The sequence below is a fragment of the Dendrobates tinctorius genome, unplaced genomic scaffold, assembly GCF_039654945.1.
Source record: "Dendrobates tinctorius isolate UK_male_01 unplaced genomic scaffold, ASM3965494v1 ptg000232l, whole genome shotgun sequence".
Classification (NCBI taxonomy): Eukaryota; Metazoa; Chordata; class Amphibia; order Anura; family Dendrobatidae; genus Dendrobates; species Dendrobates tinctorius.
In genome coordinates, this window is record NW_027361899.1 from 11,929,826 (window position 1) to 11,954,186 (window position 24,361).

The window sequence follows — 24,361 nt, forward strand, 5'->3', positions numbered from 1 at the left end:
ACATATGCACCAGTGTTTTGTACTATAACTGATTTGTGTCCTTATCCCTTGGCTGCGAGCATGCGATCTGTGTTCCCCAGTTGTCATCCCCATGGAATCGGAGTCTTTTAGCCTCGGACGCAGGTGCGGGGGTTAATCTCCCCGTGCGTGCGCTCTGATGCCTGCTTCATGGTAGAAGATCTGGTGGTAGCACAAGGCACATGCGCCCCTATGGCCGTTTCTATTGGTTCATACGCGTCACATGATGATACACGTGACCGCTACTATGGATGCAAAAGGTCTTTTAGCTTATCTCAGCCTTAATCTCCTTGAGAAAGTGCCTTGTTTGAGCGCGAAACATGCGTCGGGGGTCGTCTCACGGTCTGGGGTACCTGTGCACCACCTGGTAAGCCTCTTTCTCTTATAATCTTGCGCCTTATATGACGCAATTCACAATATGTCACGGATTTAGCTTGCTGCCACTGGCATATACCGCCTGGTTGTATATTGGCTAGCCAGCCCTCAGGGAACTTTTCACGTGTTTGAGACTCTTAAATGAGGCTCCACGGACTTTATTTGCATATTCGTATTTCCCAGGGAGCATTGCACCTAGGATTTCACTGATTGAGCGCCTTTGCCGGCAGTCACAGTGTTTTCTTTGACTGGTCTCCCTGAGGTCAGTGATTGTTTCGTGATGTTGCTCTACTAGGCATTGCTCCCACCTAGCTAGAATCCTACTCCACACTGATGAGGGGCAACACCCCGAAACAGCTGTCTGTGGATGGATACCTGGCCTTGGTATTTCCCTTGTCATATCTGTAAACTCGTAAAGATCTGGATATTGACTTAAAGGGCCACTTAATATGATGGTAATGGTGGTTTTCCGAAAAGAGCCACCCCTTGGCTGGGTCCTTCCATGGAGGAAGATCTGGCTAGTCCCGTGTTTGAGACTCTTAAATGAGGCTCCACGGACTTTATTTGCATATTCGCAATTCACAATATGTCACAGATTTAGCTTGCCGCCACTGGCATATACCGCCTGATTGTATATTGGCTAGCCAGCCCTCAGGGAACTTTTCCAAAACTATTGTGGCTGTATTTAGAAGGAATATGGGCATTTGTGTTAGCTTTTGATTATGCTGGCGTATTCTATATACTAATTTGGCTCAGGCTTTGGGTGCATTTGGTGATATTTATCATCTCCCTTTTGCCTGTCTTTCCTGAAATTGGTGTCAATTTGTTTATATGCAATTTTGCTATTTATATATATTGTCTGTGCCTGCATTTAATAAAGATTGTGATAATTTTTTACATATTACTTGGATTCGATCGCTCCTTTTCTTCTCCTTTTCTTATATGCTTATGGAGTGGAACCTAATACTACCATGGCGGTTTATTTGCATGGGTCACCGCCTTTTGCTCCCTTTAAAGTACTGGGCTTTTGTTCATTTCTTATTGAGAATTTCACAAGAAAAACAATGGTGTGCTTGGTTTTCACGTAACTTATTCTTTCATGAGTTATTTACAAGTTTCTTTTTGTTTACAGCCATTGACATGTCACAGAGGTTAACACGTGAGGAACGGATAGAAATTGTGTTGATGTCTGGTGACATCCCGGGTCATTGCAGCAGATTTCAATGCAAGACACTCTACGCAAGAAAACTGTCACCATTCCCATTTTATTTAGGTGTATCCATATAAATGACCCACCCAAAACAGTTTGCCTCATCACTGAACATAATGTTCTGTGTAAACTGATCATATTTCTGTCCAGCCGCTTCACCGATGCCTCCATCTTATGCCAGTCATTACACTGGCTACCTATTCGCTACAGGGTCCAGTATAAACTTATCTCTCTCACCCACAAAGCTCTCCACTGTTCTGCACCGCCTTATATCTCCTCTCTCATCTCTGTCTATCGCCCTACACGTGCCCTCCGTTCTACAAATGACCTAAGACTAACATCCCCCGTAATCCGAACCTCGCACCTCCGTCTCCAAGACTTCTCTCGTGCTGCTCCAGCTCTCTGGAATGCACTTCCCCAGACGATCAGACTGATACCTAGCCCTGACCTATTCAAGCGCGCTTTGAAAACCCATCTCTTCAAAGAAGCCTATCACATCAACTACTCAGCAAGCTAACTTTGCCCTGTTCCCTCCTTCCAAATATTATTCTGAATCTGCACCCTACTATTCATCTGTCTCCACACCCTTCATGCACATGATAACTGCACTTGATACTTGTCTATTGCACTTAAACACACGGGCTGATGACCGGATCATGCAGCTTTATATGAAAATCCCTATTATAATTGCCAGACCTGAATTAACAAGCATTTCTCACCTACTGTGTCCCCCCATTTCCTTGTAGATTGTAAGCTTGCGAGCAGGGACCTCACTCCTAATGTCATTGTTTGAATTGTCTTAACTTGTATTGAATTTATTGTCTGTACATGTCCCCGCTTAATTGTAAAGTGCTGCGGAATATGTTGGCGCTATATAAATAAAAATTATTATTATTATTATTATTATTATTATTATTATTATTAACTGAGGGTCCTATTCCAATTTTTGTCTTGCCCATTCTGCAAATTCAGCTCACCGATCTGGGTCACCAACCATTCCCATTTTATTTAGGTATATCCATATAAATGGCCCACCCTGTAGTGTCAGTGTATAGGTAACACACTGACTCACCAGTGACATCTCTAGGTGAAGTCCTTCATCTTGCTTTTCATCTTCATCCAGCACAGACTGCCGTCACTTCTTCCAGCCAGGGTTCGTCTCTGCAGAAAATAACACCGTTATCTAGAGCACTGCTTGCAAACACATTACTTATTTTTCCCCAAATTCTAAACTACACCAGATGAAGAAAGAAAAGCGACAGTGTTGCTCTACACAGTAACAGGACCACAACCACCATTTAAAACAGTATCCTCAAAAAATAAAATAAATGCATCATTACAGTTAATAATATCACTTAATTAGCCACTATAGTAATAATATCCCCATCCAGGCCCCGTGTGTCTCATTCCTGGCTCCAGCCATATATTCTCCCATCCTGCCCCCATGTGATGTCCCATCCTGTCCTATATGATCTCCCCATCCTGCCCCATCTGTCCCATGATCCTACCCCATCTGTCCCATGATCCTGCCCTATCTGTGTCCATCATATCCATCCTGCCCCATGATCCTACACCATCTGTCTCCATCCTGCCCCATGATCCTGCCCCATCTGTCTCCAATCCTGCTCCCATGTCTCCATTCGGCCCCGTCTCCCATTCTTCCCCGTGTCTCTCATCCTGCCCCCTTTTCTCCATTCTGCCCCGTCTCCCATCCTGATTCCATGTCTCCATCTTTCCCCTGTGTCTACATTCTGTCCCTGTGTCTGCCATCCTGCCCCCCCCATGTCTCCATCCTGCCCCCTGGGTCTCCCATCCTCCCCCGTGTCTCCATTCTGTCCTGTGTCTCCAATCCTTCCTCCTGTCTGAATTCTGCCCTCGTTTCTCCCATCCTACCCCAGTGTCTCCCATCCTGTCCCCGTGTCTCCATTCTGCCCCCGTGTCTCCCATCGCCGGCGAGTGTTTATTGTTATGCTGTAATGTCTTTTGTCTGTACAAGTCCCCTCTATAATGTAATATGCTGCGGAATATGTTGGCGCTATAGAAATAAAATTATTATTAATTATTATTATTATTATACGTAAGAGAGGTACGTAAGTGACTGGAAGAACGACATCATCAGCTCACAGAAACTGACCATGTACCGGAGTCTACAGAGAGACTACAGACTGGCTCCATACCTGGAGAAACTCCAGGACCCCAAAGACCGCAAGATCCTGAGCCGGTATAGACTCAGTGCCCACAGTCTGGCCATCGAATCCGGCCGACACAAGCAGAGCTACAAGCCCAGGGAGGAAAGACTGTGCCAACACTGTGACCAGGAGGCCCTGGAGGATGAGACCCACTTCCTGCTACACTGCTCCAAGTACTCAGCAGTGAGGGACACTCACTTCAGGAGACTCTCACATCTCTTCCCGGATTTCATCACCATGAAGGAGGAAGAGAAAACAAATATCCTGCTGGGGGAAGAAGAGAGAGCAGTGGAGATAGCAGCGCAATATGTGAACGAATGCCATAGACTGCGAGAAAGAGAACTATGATATGCCATGGACTTCTATGGCCCCCACCCTGGATCTGCCCCATCCCCCCATCCACCTTCCCTATGCCATGGACTTCAATAGCCCCATCCTGGATCTGCCCCCATCCAACTTTCCTACAGCCCCTATCCCTATTCCCTTCTGTACACTTGCTTTGGCAAAACTAATGTGTATTTAGTCCTGCCAATAAAGCTCTTTGAATTTGAATCTGAATATACCCCAGGGGTGGAGACATTACTTTATTGTTATACCCCAGGGGTGGGGGCGTTATTTTATTATTATACTCCAGGGGTGGAGGGGTGTTATTTTAATATATTAAAAGGGGTTTATTTAATATTTTTTAATTAAGGGGGATGTCATTTTACAAAATTGGGTATAAGTGAATATACTGCTCTATGGCTCTTAAGTATGTGATTCATACACACAACACCCTTGCAGTAAAATAAAGAACCCCAACTCCAGGGACCTATTCATATGCACACCCTTAAAATGAAATACTCCTCTCTCCCCATTTAAAGTATAATGTAGTTCTCCCACTTTCCCAACTGCTTACATATTCTCATTTGCAGTGTGTCTTCAGGAAAATGGCGCCGGACAGTGCAGTATGGGCATGCGTGTACTCCGGCGCCAGTGCCACACTCCTCCCCCAGCCTCTGGCAGAACGGGACAGCGCTGGACCACAGGAAAGATGGGTGAGTATAAATGTTTTTTTTTTAATGTCTGCAGTTTCCTAGGGGTGAGGGGGACCATGTATACCAGGAAAGGGGGGGTGAGGGGGACCATTCATACCGGGAAAAGGGGGTGAGGGGACCATGCATAACAGCAAAGGGGGGTGAGGGGACCATGCATACCAGCAAAGGGGGGTGACGGGACCATGCATATCAGGATTGGGGGGTGAGGGGGACCATGCATATCAGGAAAGGGGGGTGAGGGGGACCATGCATGCCAGGAAAAGGGGGTGAGGGGACCATGCATACCAGCAAGGGGGGGTGAGGGGACCATGCATACCAGGAAAGGGGGGTGACGGGACCATGCATATCAGGAAAGGGGGGTGAGGGGGACCATGCATATCAGGAAAGGGGGGTGAGGGGGACCATGCATGCCAGGAAAAGGGGGTGAGGGGACCATGCATACCAGCAAAGGGGGGGTGAGGGGACCGAGCATACCAGGAAAGGGGGGTGACGGGACCATGCATATCAGGAAAGGGGGGTGAGGGGGACCATGCATATCAGGAAAGGGGGGTGAGTGGGACCTTGCATACTAGGAAAGGGGGGTGAGGGGGACCATACATACCAGCAAAAGGGGAGTGAGGGGGACCATGCATACCAGGAAAGGGGGGTGACGGGACCATGCATATCAGGAAAGGGGGGTGAGGGGGACCTTGCATACTAGGAAAGGGGGGTGAGGGGGACCATACATACCAGCAAAAGGGGAGTGAGGGGGACCATGCGTACCAGGAAAGGGGGTGAGGGTGACCATGCATGCCAGGAAAGCGGGGTGAGGGGGACCATGCATACCAGGAAAGGGGGGTGAGGGGGACCATGCATAACAGGAAAGGGGGGTGAGGGGGACCATGCATACCAGGAAAGGGAGGTGAGGGGGACCATACATACCAGCAAAAGGGGAGTGAGGGGGACCATGCGGTACCAGGAAAGGGGTGAGGGTGACCATGCATGCCAGGAAAGCGGGGTGAGGGGGACCATGCATACCAGGAAAGCGGGGTGAGGGGGACCATGCATACCAGGAAAAGGGGGTGACGGGACCATGCATACCAGCAAAGGGGGAGGGGACCATGCATACCAGGAAACGGGGGTGATGGGACCATACATACCAGGAAAGGGGGGTGAGTGGGACCTTGCATACTAGGAAAGGGGGGTGAGTGGGACCTTACATACTAGGAAAGGGGGGTGAGGGGGACCATGCATACCAAGAAAGGGAGGTGAGGGAACCATACATACCAGCAAAAGGGGAGTGAGGGGGACCATGCATACCAGGAAAGGGAGGTGAGGGGGACCATACATACCAGCAAAGGTGGAGTGAGGGGGACCATGCATACCAGGAAAAGGGGGTAACGGGACCATACATAACAGGAAAGGGGGGTGAGTGGGACCTTGCATACTAGGAAAGGGGGGTGAGTGGGACCTTGCATACTAGGAAAGGGGGGTGAGGGGGACCATGCATACCAGGAAAGGGAGGTGAGGGGGACCATACATGCCAGCAAAGGGGGAGTGAGGGGGACCATGCGTACCAGGAAAGAGGGGTGAGGGTGACCATGCATACCAGGAAAGGGAGGTGAGGGGGACCATGCATACCAGCAAAGGGGGGTGACGGGACCATGCATATCAGGATTGGGGGGTGAGGGGACCATGCATATCAGGAAAGGGCGGTGAGAGGACCATGCATACCAGGAAAGGGCGGTGAGAGGACCATACATATCAGGATTGGGGGGTGAGGGGGACCATGTATACCAGGATTGGGGGGTGAGAGGCCAATACATATCAGGATTGGGGGGTGAGGGGACCATGCATACCAGGATTGGGAGGTGCATTATTGCATTATTATTAAATCTTCATAAAGAAACTACATACATATTCTAGAATACCTGATGCGTTAGAATCGGGCCACCATCTAGTATATACATATTCACCTATATTTGTTTTGCGTTTGTAAACATTATATTTGAACATGGTATGTAATGATATTATGGTCATCAATGGAGAATGTGAAAGAGGAGGTTAGACAAGGAAATGACATCACAATTCTTTTTTTTTTGTTAAATAACGTATCTTTGTTTAGCTTACATAAACACATACAAATCTGCATGAAAATCCACATCAAATCCTCGTGGATTTTGAACTGCGTTTTCTGCCGAGAGGAAGAGTCCGAGCAGAAAATTCCACAGGCAAATCCGCAACGTGCCCACATAGCCTGAACACGCAGTTAGGGGAGCAGGAGCAATAAATGAACACACAGTCTTGGTAGGGCCGGCCATGCATATGGTGCATATTATGAGGCTTCTTCAGTACAATAGGTCAGTTCATCCCATCAGGAATCCTCTTCACTTCTGTCGCTACCTGGCTACAGCATCTGCCTTTACAGATGTCTCCATTTACATTTTTACAAGTATTTTTGAACATTTTTTTTTACATTATTACTTAGTACCAGTGTAATGTGTTGTGGGGCAGTAGCCGTAGGCTAGATACTCGTCTTCAGCGCCACAGATCGATATATGAAGATGGGGTCTTGGCTGGGTGTGTGGACTTTGTCTACAGGGGCACTAAGACCTTACAGGCCGCATGATGTTGGTGACTTTGGTTGGCCAGGACCGGATGTAGAGAGGTTCTATGAGAAAGACCACCAGACAACAATAAACAGTCTTTTACTTAACATTAACTTGTTGAGGATTTTATACGATAGATAGCCGATACATAACTTCATGAACTTTTCCTTTACAACATGGTGCATCGTCACACACGGTCTCTTTACCTCTTCTAGGCTTACTTGCTTTTGTCCCAAAATTCCTTCAACACAACCCAGAACAGCAATACAGTCCAGTGAGGGATAGTCTTGTACTTCAACCTGCGGTTCTGCCTCCTCTTTTCTTGTTAGGGGTACTAGTATGTAGGTTTCCTGCTTGCTTACGCATTGGAACTTCTGGACTAGCAAGCTTGGTATTTCGTTGCTTGTTTTCCTGCCCCCAGATGCCTTCACAGGGATACCGTGACTTAGACGAGCCAGAAGATTGCGGCTTCTGGTTATACGAACTCCTGCACTGATTAGAACTGCTTTACCATCCTATTAAATAGTGCAAGTTTTCATTGCTCTGTCATTACAAAGGTTAATCAGTTCAGTTGATCTCCTGGAGTTCTCCATCCTGAATTTTCTTAGCTGTTCTGAGTTGGCCACTCCTATCTGGTATATATGCTCGTCACTAGCACTTATTATTATTTATTTATATATCACCATTGATTTCACGGCACTTGAAGGTTTCTGGTGATGGTTTCTGCACTTCTCGGCTTGGAGTTGGAGAAGTTCAGTGCAGTGTTTGGAGAGATTGTCAGATTTCTGCATTCCGTTTGTGCCTCCCAATCCTCCTGTTTCACACTCTGTTGTTTTGCGAGTGTATTTGTATTATTGTAGTTTTCTTTTATCCTCGTTTACCACTGTCTAGTTATTGTTTTCCAATACACTTTGGTCTCACACTTCCCTTGGGTGGGCCATGGAACAGATAGGGGTTAAGATAGGAGCATAGCAAGGTACGAGACCCCGGCGTCTCCACCATCCAGGGTAATCTGGAGAATAGTGATAGACCAGGGTGCCCTCTAGTTCGACGGATCGGGTAGGTGCCCACAGTCTCTTGTCTCTACATGACAGTAGTCTGCTTCTGCTGCAGGCTGGGCCCTATCTGATTTCCTGACAGGAAACTGTCTTTGTCCCTTCACTTTAACCCAACCTGGGCTTGTCCCAACTATTAACCCTAACTGTCCCTATTAACTCCCTACTGCTGGGCAGACTACAACTCTATTACTAATAACATATGTCACTAAACATGTCGCACATAAAATGCATTGTAACAATATACGCATCTTTCAGGGGAAACGTAGACAACACTTCCATCTTCTTATAGTGTTGTCATTTTTTCTTCAATAGTGTTTCACATGCAGCAATGATGATGTTTTGGGCTCTGCAGGACTGACGTTGGATAAATAGGCTGATGCTGTGTTCTTCCTCTACATTCTGAAAGCTTTTGACAATACTCCAATAGTTTTGAATCTTTGACAGTATGTCAGCTCCTTTCCTTATCACTGCCGCGACCACCCTCAGATTGTGAAATGTCATGTTTTCACGATTCCTCCTCTCAGTGATTGCTATACTGTCCCATGGAAACTGGGTTAAGTTGTTAGTGTTTTGATTGACAGCTTGGCTGCCCAATCTGTGACTTGGAAGTGCAGGACTTGCTTCAGGTGTTCTGGAGATTGCTCAAGCTATTTAACTGAGCTGTCTGCCCTTGATCCCTGTCAGATGTAGTTTGTGCTTCCTGGTGAGTGTTTTCCTGATTCTGTTGTTCCGAGTTCTGATCTTCTGCTGCCTGATCCTTGGAACGTGTTTTGACTATCCCTTTGTCTTGCCCTCTTTTCTTTGATCCGATATCTCCTGGGATATTGATCCTGGTACTGAACTAATTATTGTCAGTTTAATTCCACTAGTTTGACAGTAAATACATAGCAATATTAGCTGCAAATAGCCTCTTCAGAGAGAAAGAGAACTAAATTGTAGCTCCATCTGTTAGGGATAGCTATTTTAAAAGTCAATATCAACCCGTTATTGACCCTTGCCAAATGACTTAGGATGAGAAACTGAACCAGAAATTCCTTTATGCTGACATGTGTTTTGGGGATATAATGGAAAGAATTCCGGACTTAATAATATTAGCCGAAAAAATGAAGAGATCCAGAAAAATATATTAAAATCACATATTTATTAAATACACACAAATAAAAAATAAAGAAAATGCCCAGTAGGAGGCGCTCAAATGCCCTAACCTATATAGTAAATATGCAGCATATATAGGTAATGAAGTCAAATATGCAAAGCATATAAAAAATCATAATAAACTCCAAACATCCTCAGAAAGTAAGGCCAATCTATTAAGTGAATAAAGTGCAGCCGCAAAGTAACAAAGTATACCCCGGGACGCCCCCGGAAGAAGCTTATTGCGAAACGCGCGTTGGGGTGGAGAAGGCTGCAGCACTCGTTACCTGTGTCCACAGCATTTAGGTAATATCACTTTTGGCTCATTCATCCTCATTTGGTTCACTGGGCAATTTGTTATTATTTGCAGGGGTATAGGGACTTAAGGCCCTTTTACATTTAGCGATGCACCAGCGATCCGACCAGCGATCCCACCCGGTCAGGATCGCTGGTGCATCGCTAAATGATCGCTAGTGAGCTTTCATACAGAAAGACCTCACAGCGATGCAGCAGCGACGCAGCGCACGATACTTACCATTCACACACAGCGATCCTGCGTCCTCCCGCCCGCGTCCAGCGTCGCTCGTCGTCACAGCAGGAAGTCTCAGCAGGAAGCGCCCGACGAGAAATGGAGCCGGACATTCTCGCGCGATCAGCGATGGACAGCGGGGGAGCCGGTCGCTGGTAAGTATCACACATAGCGATATCGCTAGCAATATCGCTATAACGTCACAAAACCAGTGACGTTTTAGCGATATTGCTAGCGATATCGCTTAGTGTAAAACCCCCTTTAGGCTTAGATGTCATGTTTTCCGTTGTACCTTATTTACATTGGTTACACACCTTTATTGATATAGGAATTTATACTCAGCAGTTACTTTGCGGCTGCACTTTATTCACTTAATAGATTTGCCTTACTTTCTGAGGATGTTTGGAGTTTATTATGATTTTTTATATGCTTTGCTTGTTTGACTTCATTACCTATATATGCTGCATATTTACTATATAGGTTAGGGCATTTGAGCGCCTCCTACTGGGCATTTTCTTTATTTTTTATTTGTGTGTATTTAATAAATATGTGATTTTAATATATTTTTCTGGATCTCTTCATTTTTTTGGCTAATATTATTACTTAAGTCCGGAATTCTTTCCATTATATGTCTCTAGGAAGTGCCATATTCTTACCTATAGGACTTATTCTAGTGTAATTATGTGTTTTGGGGAGTTTGCCCCTCATCAGTGCAAGCAGGAGATCTGATTTGGCTGGATGAGAGGCCTCTGAGATCAGTTCTTATCGCATGACTTTAGCCCAAGTACATGGATCTGGACTTACACAGGTACCCATGGCCTGCGGACACAGAGTCAGCTGCTGACTGATGGAGCAAGCTGTTGGGAAGAAAGGCCATCACACTGGATTGATACCAGGAGGTCACGGATGCCAATTGAAAAATAGTGCAGGTGCTCTGGAGAATAATAATCAAATACTAGCAAAAACTCTGGCACACTAAAAAGATTCCAAAGATACAATTTATTATGATGCACTTATACTCGGTTCAAAAAGAATGATGCAAGCACAACAGGTATGTATATCCAACAGGTACATATATCACCGTTTCGGCCAAGAGATACCTGTATCTGAAATGACAGAAAATAAGTTATTTTGTCCCACGGTCAGCTGCGAGTAACCCAGAAGTTCTTCTTCACCGCGGCAATCGAGTATACATATAAGACACATGCTGGCCGCTCACACTGCACTTTATCATGGACTAGTTACGCTGGACTTCTTTGTCTCCTAAGGTAATCTCTTTATTTTTATCTCTTGATAAAGGCTTGGTTAAGGCGAAACGTTGATATATGTACCTATAATAAACTGCACATACCTGTTTTGCTTGCATCATTCTTTTTGAACCGAGTATAAATGCATCATAATTAATTGTATCTTTGGAACCTTTTTAGCGGGCCGGAGTTTTTGCTAGTATTTGAAAATACAAGTCAGAAATCAGGATAAATCAGGAGACCATAGAATCATAGAATCATAGAGTTGGAAGGGACCTCCTGGGCCATCTGGTCCAACCCCTTGCTCAAAGCAGGATTCGCTAAATCATCCCAGTCAGATGTCTGTCCAGCCTCTGTTTGAAGACTTCCATTGAAGGAGAACTCACCACTTCTCGTGGCAGCCTGTTCCACTCATTGATCACTCTAACTGTCAAAAAGTTTTTTCTAATATCTAATCTGTGTCTCCTCCCATTCAGTTTCATCCCATTGCTTCTAGTCTTTCCTTGTGCAAATGAGAATAAAGTTGATCCTTCTACAATGTGACAGCCCTTTAGATATTTGTAGACAGCAATTAAGTCTCCTCTCAGTCTTCTCTTTTGCAAACTAAACATTCCCAAATCCTGCAACCTTTCCTCATAAGACAGGGTTTGCAGACCGGTCACCATTCTGGTCGCTCTTTTCTGAACTTGCTCCAGTTTGTTGATGTCTTTTTTAAAATGTGGTGCCCAAAACTGGACACAGTATTCCAGATGAGGTCTGACCAAAGAGGAGTAGAGGGAAATAATGACTTCATGTGATCTAGACTGTATGCTTCTGTTAATACATCCTAGAACTGCATTTGCCTTTTTTGCTGCTGCATCACACTGTTGACTCATATTCAGTCTGTGATCTATTAGTATACCCAAGTCTTTTTCACATGTGCTGTCACTTAGCCCTATTCCTCCCATTCTATATATGCTTTTTTCATTTTTATTGCCCAGATGTAGTACTTTGCATTTCTCCCTGTTAAAAACCATTCTGTTAGTTACTGCCCACTTCTCCAGTTTATTTAAATCTTTTTGAATCCTCTCTCTCTCTTCTCTAGTATTAGCTATCCCTCCTAGCTTTGTGTCATCAGCAAATTTAATCAGTTTACCCTCAATTCCTTCATCTAAATCGTTGATAAAGATGTTGAACAATACAGGGCCCAGGACAGAGCCCTGTGGTACCCCACTTGAGACATTCTTCCAACTGGATGTGCAGCCATTTACGACCACTCTTTGGGTCCGATCACTAAGCCAGCTATGAATCCACCTAACAGTTGCCTTGTCCATTCCATACTTAGTCATTTTTTCAATAAGGATTGTATGAGAGACTTTGTCAAATGCTTTGCTGAAGTCAAGATATACTATATCTACAGCATTTCCTTGATCCACCCAATCAGTGATACCGTCATAGAAGGAAATTAAGTTAGTCTGACATGACTTATTAGTTACAAACCCATGCTGACTCTGTTTGATCACTTCATTCTTATCCAGGTATTGACTTACATGTTGTTTAATAATTTGTTCAAAGATCTTTCCTGGTATAGAAGTCAGACTCACCGGCCTATAGTTGCCTGGGTCCACCTTCTTCCCCTTTTTGAAGATAGGAACAACATTTGCTCTTCTCCAGTCTTCTGGCACTTCTAATGTTCTCCAAGAATTTTCAAAGATTATGGAGAGTGGTTCAGAAATTTCTTCTGCTATCTCCTTCAGTACTCTGGGGTGTAATTCATCTGGACCTGGAGACTTGAATTCATTTAGGTTAGCTAAGTGTTTCCTCACTATCTTTCTGTTTATAGATATCCTGGATTCTTCTATTCCTTTAATAGGACAGTGAATAACAGTTGATGTTACATTTCCTTTCTGAGAGAAAACAGATGCAAAATAGGAATTTAAAAGTTCAGCCTTCTCAACATCCTGTCTTACCATTTCATCATTTTCATCCTGTAAAAATCCTATAGCATCTTTGACTTTTCTTTTACTTTTGACATATCCCCAAAATCCTTTATTATTGCTTTTGACATCTCTTGCAAGCCTCAATTCATTTTCAGCTTTAGCTAATCTGATTTGTGCCCTGCAGATTCTGCAGACAGCATTATATTCTTCTTTAGATATGCCTCCCTCTTTCCATTTTATAAACATTTTTTTCTTCCTTTTTAGCATGTGCTTAAGTTCTGTGTTCACCCATCCTGGTTTCCTTAAATGCTTCCTATTCTTCCCTCTTTTCGGAATTGTTAACAACCAGAAGCAAGGATTACGGCAAGTCTTTAGACCAGATAAGCAAAACTTATTGAATGTCAGTGGAAATCAGAGGCGGCCCGGGGGTTTATTTAACAAACAGTCCTGCCCAGGTCTCTCGGGAGGAAGTAACAAAAACCAGACAAGAATTAATGGCATGGCTCCCTGACTTAGCGGCATCAAAGGTCCCAGAAGTTTAACATGACTGCCACCGACACGTGTCATCACAACAAAAAGCGGTGCCACCCAATAACTGAAGTAGAAACATAGGCGACAGAGACCGTCACTCACAGATGTTACAACACTGATACAAAAGACCGGCACTCACTTAATGAAATTGAAGATTCTTCTTGTTTATTTACATCAAGGAGATGAACATCACAAAGTGCCACACGTGAGACATTTCCTCCAATCAGAAGACTAAAATGTCTTGTCCTATTTGTGAGTCCTATGATGTCTAATAAAAGTTGATTTGTCGCTAAAACGTTTCCCACATTGGGAACATGAAAATGGCTTCTCCCCTGTGTGAGTTCTCTGATGTTGAACAAGATGTGATCTATGGATAAAGCATTTCCCACATTCTGAACATGAAAATGGCCTCTCCCCTGTGTGAGTTCTCAGATGTTGAACAAGATTTGATTTATAGAGAAAGCATTTCCCGCATTCTGAACATGAAAATGGCTTCTCCACTGTGTGAGTTCTCTGATGTTGAACAAGATTTGATTTATAGAGAAAGCATTTCCCACATTCTGAACATGAAAATGGTTTCTCCCCTCTGTGCGTTTTTAGATGTCCCACAAGATTTTGTCTCTGACTAAAACCTTTCCCGCATTCAAGACATAAAAATGGTTTCTCCCCTGTGTGAGTTCTTTGATGGTCAATAAGAACCGATTTTAAAATAAAACATTTCCCACACTCTGAACATGAATATGGCTTCTCCCCTGTGTGAGTTCTTAGATGTCTGTTAAGATTTGTTTTCCAAGGGAAACGTTTCCCACATTCAGGACATAAAAACGGCTTATCACCGGTGTGAAATCTCATATGTTCCAAAAGACCCGATTTCCGATTAAAATATTTCCCACATTCTGAACATGGAAACGGCTTATCACCGGTGTGAAATCTCATATGTTCCACAAGACCCGATTTCCGACTAAAATATTTCCCACATTCTGAACATGGAAATGGCCTTTCGTTTTTGTGAATTCTCGCATGAAAAGACAGTGGCTTGGAGACTGCAGTATCTGTAAGTAAATCTCTGTTCTGAAGGACTATGGGTGCATTGGCAAACACTGACATAGTTTGTCTGATATTGTTAGTTTCCACTCCACTGAAGACTCTCGACTCGACTTCACCTGGAAAAAAGAAACAAAAAACTTTATTAGCAAAAAATCTTTATGAAGACAATAGCATAACAGTAAGAAAACAACGTACAACGTCAGAAATCTATGTATAAAAGTGGAGAAAATCCATAGAAAACAGGGTTTATAAGTTTTTTGTCTGTAGAAAGCTTAGACTATTATGTGTTGTAGAGACAGTGGCAGATGTTTCTATCCAGACCACAAAATATATAATATGTACAAAAGGACAACAGACAATAATGGCCAAAACAATTCCAGAAAACCCATAATATAGGCAGCATGGTAGTTTGAACATGTAGTATTGTGGTAGGGGATTCCATTGTTTGACTACTCTAACTGTAAAGGATCCTTTCTTATACAGATGTATAAATCTGATGACGCACTGTTCAAGTCACCTCACCACTGCAGCCAATCAAAGGTTTCAGGTGATGGTGGATTGGTGACGTCTCCTCTAACTGTAGAAAAAAGCAGCATCCAATCCGGGTGAAAAAGTGACCAAAAAATGTATTCTGCCATTACCAAATACAACGTTTCGGCCATATTGTGACCTTTTTCAAGTACAACATGTAGCACAAATGGCGACCTTTTATGGTGTGGCACAGCCAATCACCACTCAGGTAACACCCATCACATATAAATACATATAATACAAAATTACATCCATCAGATACATATAAATTCAAAAGGACAATATATTACAAAAATCCCACTTATCACATCACAGACGTTATAAAAAAAAACAAATATATACAGAAGTAAACACAGTACCCCATGTAAACCCACCAATCGCCACATAGCATAACAGTAACCACGGTGACAGTATACCAATCATGGACGGTTATATACACAAACCTCTATGTACTTCTGTCAGCCAATAAACAACCCTAAAGGTCATGGCGCCAACCCCAGTGGCCTATCATAGATACCTTCTCATCCAGCAGATGACCCGGACATCCTCCTTCTCACTCCCATGAATCCTCGGCTCAAAACAACGCGGGGGCTTCTCGCAGCGTGCGATCACATGATGCGCCTGTCACAGTCTCTGCGCATGCGCAGACCCGTCACAAGAGCCGGAGCCCATAACCACAAGCAGCACACGGTGCAGGCGCCAGAGAAGAAAGTGCAGTGAAATCTCAAGATATTCACACACCTCTGCCAAGGCAACACCACCGCTATACTGTACAGCAAGGGATCCTATATTAAAAGAGAGCCCAATACCAGCACCCGTTAACACATGCGCCGGCCAGGGAGGCAGCCACATGACCAGATCACGTGGATGCCACCCCAAGGGTATATATGTTTACTGGCCATATCCATGGCAACAGCAACTACCCAGACCAGACAATAATCCCCAACCATGAACCCACAATAATAGGGCAGACAGCTGGGTATAAGCAACATGATAATTATCACATATACAGTACAGACCAAAAGTTTGGACACACCTTCTCATTCAAAGAGTTTTCTTTATTTTCATGACTATGAAAATTGTAGATTCACTCTGAAGGCATCAAAACTATGAATTACCACATGTGGAATTATATAATTAACAAAAAAGTGTGAAACAACTGAGAATATGTCTTATATTCTAGGTTCTTCAGAGTAGCCACCTTTTGCTTTGATTACTGCTTTGCATTCTCTTGGCATTCTCTTGATGAGCTTCAAGAGGTAGTCACCGGAAATGGTCTTCCAACAGTCTTGTAGGAGCTCCCAGAGATGCTTAGCACTTGTTGGCCCTTTTGCCTTTACTCTGCGGTCCAGCTCACCCCAAACCATCTCGATTGGGTTGAGGTCTGGTGACTGAGGAGGCCAGGTCATCTGGCGTAGCACCCCATCACTCTCCTTCTTGGTCAAATAGCCCTTACACAGCCTGGAGGTGTGTTTGGGGTCATTGTCCTGTTGAAAAATAAATGATGGTCCAAGTAAACGCAAACCGGATGGAATAGCATGCCGCTGCAAGATGCTGTGGTAGCCATGCTGGTTCAGTATGCCTTCAATTTTGAATAAATCCCCAACAGTGTCACCAGCAAAGTCCCCCACACCATCACACCTCCTCCTCCATGCTTCACGGTGGGAACCAGGCATGTAGAGTCCAACCGTTCACCTTTTCTGCGTCGCACAAAGACACGGTGGTTGGAACCAAAGATCTCAAATTTGGACTCATCAGACCAAAGCACAGATTTCCACTGGTCTAATGTCCATTCCTTGTGTTCTTTAACCCAAACAAGTCTCTTCTGCTTGTGGCCTGTCCTTAGCAGTGGTTTCCTAGCAGCTATTTTACCATGAAGGCCTGCTGCACAAAGTCTCCTCTTAACAGTTGTTGTAGAGATGTGTCTGCTGCTAGAACTCTGTGTGGCATTGACCTGGTCTCTAATCTGAGCTGCTGTTAACCTGTGATTTCTGAGGCTGGTGACTAGGATGAACTTATCCTCCGCAGCAGAGGTGACTCTTGGTCTTCCTTTCCTGGGGTGGTCCTCATGTGAGCCAGTTTCTTTGTAGCGCTTGATGGTTTTTGCCACTGCACTTGGGGACACTTTCAAAGTTTTCCCAATTTTTCGGCCTGACTGACCTTCATTTCTTATAGTAATGATGGCCACTCGTTTTTCTTTACTCAGCTGCTTTTTTCTTGCCATAAAACAAATTCTAACAGTCTATTCAGTAGGACTATCAGTTGTGTATCCACCAGACTTCAGCACAACACAACTGATGGTCACAACCCCATTTATAAGGCAAGAAATCTCCCACTTATTAAACCTGACAGGGCACACCTGTGAAGTGAAAACCATTTCCGGTGACTACCTCTTGCAGCTCATCAAGAGAATGTCAAGAGTGTGCAAAGCAGTAATCAAAGCAAAAGGTGGCTACTTTGAAGAACCTAGACTATAAGACATATTTTCAGTTGTTTCCACTTTTTTGCTAATTATATAATTCCACATGTGATAATTCATAGTTTTGATGCCTTCAGAGTGAATCTACAATTTTCATAGTCATGAAAATAAAGAAAACTCTTTGAATGAGAAGGTGTGTCCAAACTTTTGGTCTGTACTGTATATGTGATAATTATCATGTTGCTTATACCCAGCAGTCTGCCTTATTTTTGTGGGTTCACGGAGAACAAGTCATCTTACTTATTCAGGTCTGGACGATTTCTAATTGAAAGACTAAAACTCCACTGACAAAAATATGCACATTCCAATTGGAAAAGTGAAACCACCGTATGAACAGGGGTGTCCAAACTTTTGACTTGTGCTGTATCTGTCCACATTGTATCACATTGTATAAGTGCCATGGAATATGATGGCAATAAATGAAATATTCACGATGAGGAAGTGATCTCATTAATAAAGAAATTTACAGTAAAACAAGATCTATGGATGGCTCTTACCTTTCACTGACACCGATGTGATGTTTTCGGGTCCACACGTTGTTCCACTGGAGTTTTCCTGCCAGAACACCACAGTGAATATGTGAGAGAAGGGAAAAGGAATCCTGGCTTATCTTAAATCCAGGTGAATGAGAAAAAAAATGCAAGTAAAGGAGAAGGATCTGCTCAATTGGTGATCAAGCAGAATTACCATTCAACCTTATCATTTACACACTGACGGAAATTTTCCTGTCAATTCTCTGTATGAAATGATCTTGTTCTACTGCGAAGTGGACGCTGTGTTCCGTCACACCAGTTCTCATGCTTTTCAGCATAGTCACCAGTTCTACAGTAAAGAAGCGCTTCATCACTACTGAAGGTTGAACTTTCCGTCCTTCAGCGCTCATCATGTCCTCCCCCAAGATGTCTCTTCTCAAGACATCCGAGCCCAGGCTCATACATCATGTTTGCATTATCATGTGAATGGCAGGGTGTGTGCGTCACCTACTTGGGGAACAGACGGTACCAAGGTGACCTATTGGAAGGAGACAAGGTGGCGAAGGTAGAGTGATGCTCTGGATCATGTTCTGCTGGGAATCCTTAGCTCTCGACACATACAACCCCTGACAAAAAATTCTGGAATCACCGGCCTTGGAGGATGTTCATTCAGTTGTTTAGTTTTGTGCTGTGTCTGTGATCTGCTTTTTTTCTACAAAATTAAAGTCAATTCAAATGTCAACTTTCTGGCTTTAAGAAACACTAAAATAAATCAAGAACAAGATATGTGGCAGTCAGTAACGGTTAGTTTTTTTAGACCAAGCAGAGGGAAAAAATTATGGAATCATGAAAAAACAAACCCACAAAAAAACCCTCCAACCCATCACTAGTATTTTGTTGCGCCACCTCTGGATTTTATTACAGCTTGCTGTCTCTGAGGCATGGACGTAATGAGTGTCACTCAGCACTCTTCATCAATCTGGCTCCAACTGTCTCTGGTTGCTGCAGGTTGGAGCCTTGTCATGGACCATTTTCTTCAACTTCCACCAAAGATTTTCCATTGGATTGAGATCCGGACTATTTGCAGGCCATGACATTGACCTTATGTATCTTTTTTAATGGAATGATTGTACAGTTTTTGCTCTATGGCAGGATGCAACATCATCTTGAAAAATGATTTCATCATCCCCAAACATCCTTTCAATTGTTGGGATAAGAAAAGTGTCCAAAATATCAACATAAACTTGTGCATTTATTGAAGATGTAATGACAGCCATCTCCCCAGTGCCTTTACCTGACATTCAGCCCCATAGCATCAATGACTGTGGAAATTTGCATGTTCTCTTCAGGCAGTCATCTTTATAAATCTCATTGGAATGGCACCAAACAAAAGTTCCATCATCATCACCTTGCCCAATGGAGATTCGCGATTCATCACTGAATATGACTCATCCAGTCATCCACAGTCCACGATTGCTTTTCCTTAGCCCATTGTAACCTTGTTTTTTTCTGTTTAGGTGTTAATGATGGCTTTCGTTTAGCTTTTCTGTATGTAAGTCCCATTTCCTTTAGGCGGTTTCTTACAGTTCGGTCACAGACGTTGACTCCCGTTTCCTCCCATTCGTTCCCCATTTGTTTTGTTGTGCATTTCCTGTTTTGTAGACATACTGCTTTAAGTTTCCGGTCTTGACGCTTTGATGTCTTCCTTGGTCTACCAGTATGTTTGCCTTTAACAACCTTCCCATGTTGTTTGTATTTGCTCCAGATTTTAGACACAGCTGACTGTGAACAACCAACATCTTTTGCAACATTGCGTGATGATTTACCCTCTTTTAAGAGTTTGATAATCCTCTCCTTTGTTTCAATTGACATCTCTCGTGTTGGAGCCATGATTCATGTCAGCCCACTTGGTGCAACAGCTCTCCAAGGTGTGATCACTCCTTTTTAGATGCAGACTAACAAGCAGATCTAATTTGACGCAGGTGTTAGTTTTGGGAATGAAAATTTACAGGGTGATTCCATAATTTTTTCCTCAGAATTGAGTGATTCCATAATTTTTTCCTCAGAATTGAGTGATTCCATAATTTTTTCCCTATGCTTGGTTTAAAAAAGTAACCATTACTGACTACCACATTTATTGTTCTTGATTTCTTTTAGTGTTTCTTAAAGCCAGAAAGTTGCCATTTGAATTGACTTTAGTTTTGTGCCGTGTCTGTGATCTGCTTTTTTTCTACAAAATTAAACAACTGAATGAACATCCTCCAAGGCCGGTGATTCCAGAATTTTTGCCAGGGGTTGTATATGTACAGTATGTGACATATGCCAAGACCAAATGTCCCCCTTTAGGACAGTGAAATCTCTTAATGCTATTAGCCCTATTACAGCAAAATAATGTGAACTGTTATAACATTTTCGAGACCTCACTGCAGAGTAAACAGCTGTACAAGATTGTGGAAGAGGAGGAAGCCGGCTGTGCGGGACGGCTGGACTCCCAATAGAGAAGATAGAAATGGTATATCACCATCTTGGCTGTAGTGATTGAGCACTGTGTATACAGTAAAAGAAGGGCTGACAGCGCCTTCTCCTCTGGACCCAGTAATCACGTGACAACAGAGCGCTGGGAAGTAGCAGGAGATGCTGAGTCCTAATTGTTGTTTCTAGCCCCACAATCTCACAGGTATCTTACCCAAAAATAATCGTTATGGAAATGGAACACATTTAGAAATGTAACTTAACAGTTCTTCATGGACATGCACATGGCGAAAAAAAACGAATAAATTACACGAATGACCGAACTAGTAGAACTTTAGAGATAACAGGAGCTGATCTGCAGTTCTCCGCAGCGGCCGCTACACATTGAACAGAGCTGTGAGGTCCTGACTCCATACATCCAGCCACCACCAGGGCTAAAAATCTGATATATTACATCACTGAACAACCCCTTTAATCTATAGAGGATTGGTAGAAATCTCCTCTCATCTACCTGATGATCCCGGGGAACATTTTCCTCCTTCTCTGGCCGATCCTGGGAATATAGAGGACTGGGACATCTCTCCGGGGGATTTCTCGGACTGGATCCATCTATAGGAGATAACCGCAGAGACTGAATACATTGTCTATATGTGATGAGCAGATGATGGGGAATCTAGACGACTCTCAGACCTGTTCTCTACACCCCAGGAAGGTCTCCTCTTACCCGGAGATGTGATGGACCGGTGATCCTCCATCATGGCGTCCTTGTACAGATCCTGGTGTCCTTCTATATACTCCCACTCCTCCATGGAGAAATAGACGGTGACGTCCTGACACCTTATAGGAACCTGACACACACAATGACCCGTCATTAGCAGACCCCTCCCCCGGCGTTACTGTATAATGTCCCAGCATTCCCGGCAGCGCTCACCTCTCCGCTCAGCAGCTCAGTGATCCTATTGGTCAGTTCTAGGATCTTCTGCTCATGGATCAGTGAATGAGGTGGCGGCTCGGTGATGTCACTCGGGGTCCTGCTCCGCCCTCCTGACACACGGGGGGTCACACACTCCCCAGACGACGTCTTCACTACCGTGTGATCCTGTGTATGGGGAGACGCCGATCACTACACAGAGGCCAAGAATCCTTCACCTTTCCCGTCATTTCCCTGCTTTATTCCTAGAGATCAGAGTGATGTGATGTGAAGCTCTCACCTCTCCAGTGATCCAGTAGATTATCTCCAGGGTGAGGTCTAATATCCGAGCCGCCATGTGGTCTCTGTCTTGCTCCATCCTCGGGGGGTCACTGATGGAGAGGACCATCGTCTAATAAAGGGAAATGTTACCGGTGAGCGTCCTGTATACATGGGGAAGACGTACATTTTAGAGACTACAGGACCATCATCTTTTAAAGGAAAGTATTATCTAGGAGTTTGTGTTCTTGATTCTCTGTGTCAATGACTTGACTTCTGACACCAGGTTTGAAGGGTAAATCACACACAACATTCCTCAGGAACGCTGCCAGACGCTGGTGTCAATATACAAAAAAGGATGAACTCTATCGTGTTAAAGCATGTCAATGTGGAATATTTGAAATATGAATAGAAATGTGGGTTTTGAATATTAGGAAAGAATGAATGAGACGCTTTGCACAAAATTTGGCCAAATAATGTCTGCCCATCAACCAATGTCAAGGTGGTCTCATTTTGTGCAAAGCATCCCCTTCATTTTTTCCTAATATTCAAAACCCATATTTCTATTCATATTTCATATATTCCACATTGACATGCTTTAACACGATAGAGTTCATCCTTTTTTTGCATGTTGTGTATGGAGGTACCTGCTCCTGGTATGCACCTATTCACACTAGTCTGGATGTGCCAGTCAGTTTTTTTTGTCTTTTGTATATTAGCTTACTGACCGATCACTCCGCCCTCCACCAGGTGGTGATTTTAATTACAGCAGGTTCCTACCGACACATAAATGCAGGCATTGCTGAGAGAGGAATCCACATTCACCCAGGAATTCAGACATCAGCCTAAGAGCGGTGTATTCACTCTGGTTAGGGACCCATCAGTCTTTGAGACCACGTTGACGATGGTTGATGAGCAGACATTATTTGGCCAAATTTTGTGCAAAGCGTCTCATTCATTTTTTTTTCCTAATATTCAAAAGCCGTATAGCTATTCAGATTTCATATATTCCACATTGACATGCTTTAGCATGAAAGAGTGCAACCTTTTTTTGGATATTGTACGTGGAGGTAGCTGCTCCTGGTATGCACCTAATCACACTAGTTTGGATAAGCCGGTCAGTTTTTTGTTGTTTCCAGACGCCGGTGTCAAGAAGGGGTGAAATATTCTGAAATTGACACATCAGTGGCACGGCGTGGAATTTGGAGAACCCACCGGTTCTATTAGTTGTCTTCATGCATTGTTCCTGTTTCATTGGTTTATTTCAAACAGTAACATTTTTTTACGTTTTGCTAATACACCGGACTTGCGATAGGAGGACGGCATCACTGTTACTGCGACGGTGCAAAACATCAGACGAGAACGTATAATGTAACAGCCACGGCTCGATCTATCGTGATGTGAACAGCTCTGCGCATCGACACCAGGAAAGAAGCCTTCCATCATTGCTGGAGACGGAACCTTCCTCCATCTAGTGCTCGTCATCATGTCCTCACCCAAGGAGTCTCCTCACAAGACTGTCTATCTTCACTAGCCCGATCCCACAGAAAGACGAGCTCAACCTGCTGAAAACGTCACTGCCGGCCATGGTGGAACGCTCTGATTATGGATAGAAAAAGCATTGCAGCAAGGGCAAATAGTAAAACTCCAAAACCATAAGGAAAACATAAGGCCAGACGTTCCGGTCACTTTTTTTTTTTTTAAATTTGTTTATTGAACTTCAGGACATAAAAAATGCACAACATACAATTGGCCTATGGTAATAAACATTTTCCACAGAGCATACATGTTTCCGTCCATTATAAAATATAGAGCCAAGAAATTGCACACTATTTTTAAAAAACAAGGTAGCATTGTACATAACCTTCCCAGTATGCGCAAAGGACAGTTGGTTATATGTCATAAAACATGTATATCAAACAAATCTCATAAGCCTTTAACATATTATTCGGATAAGGAAATTCCTAAACTACGACTACATCAACCTATATCTACTATTCCGCAGCCTAGTATCCTACAGCATACTATCTCGTATGTGATGTCTCAACCTTGCAGGGTAAGAGGAGAGGAGTTCCACCTCCCCCAATCTTTTCAAATTTACCCGGGCATTCCCTATCTTGGTATAACGTGCGCTCGTATGGAACAATCGAATTCACCAAGTCAATCCAAATTCTAAGGGAGGGGGACGAAGTTCCCATCCACCGTAATGCCAGTACCTTCCGTGCCATAAATAACGTCTCACGCAGGAAGACCCCATCATATCGATCGCAGATCGCCTCATCCCATACCCCAAACAAGCAGACCAGCGGCTCCAGAGGGACCGGGGCCTGTACTA

The 24,361-nt window shown here is 43.8% G+C and overlaps 1 protein-coding gene across 1 annotated transcript in view; it reads right to left on the bottom strand.

The window, feature by feature from the left end:
• The window catches only part of LOC141060147 (uncharacterized), a 142,051-nt gene that overhangs the window by 16,597 nt on the left and 101,093 nt on the right, over nucleotides 1-24,361 (bottom strand). The window contains 6 exon segments of the mRNA XM_073556426.1: nucleotides 14,094-14,998; nucleotides 18,390-18,447; nucleotides 21,349-21,446; nucleotides 21,562-21,685; nucleotides 21,769-21,936; nucleotides 22,049-22,159. Of these exon segments, the coding sequence (XP_073412527.1) occupies nucleotides 14,094-14,998; nucleotides 18,390-18,447; nucleotides 21,349-21,446; nucleotides 21,562-21,685; nucleotides 21,769-21,936; nucleotides 22,049-22,159 (1,464 nt within the window).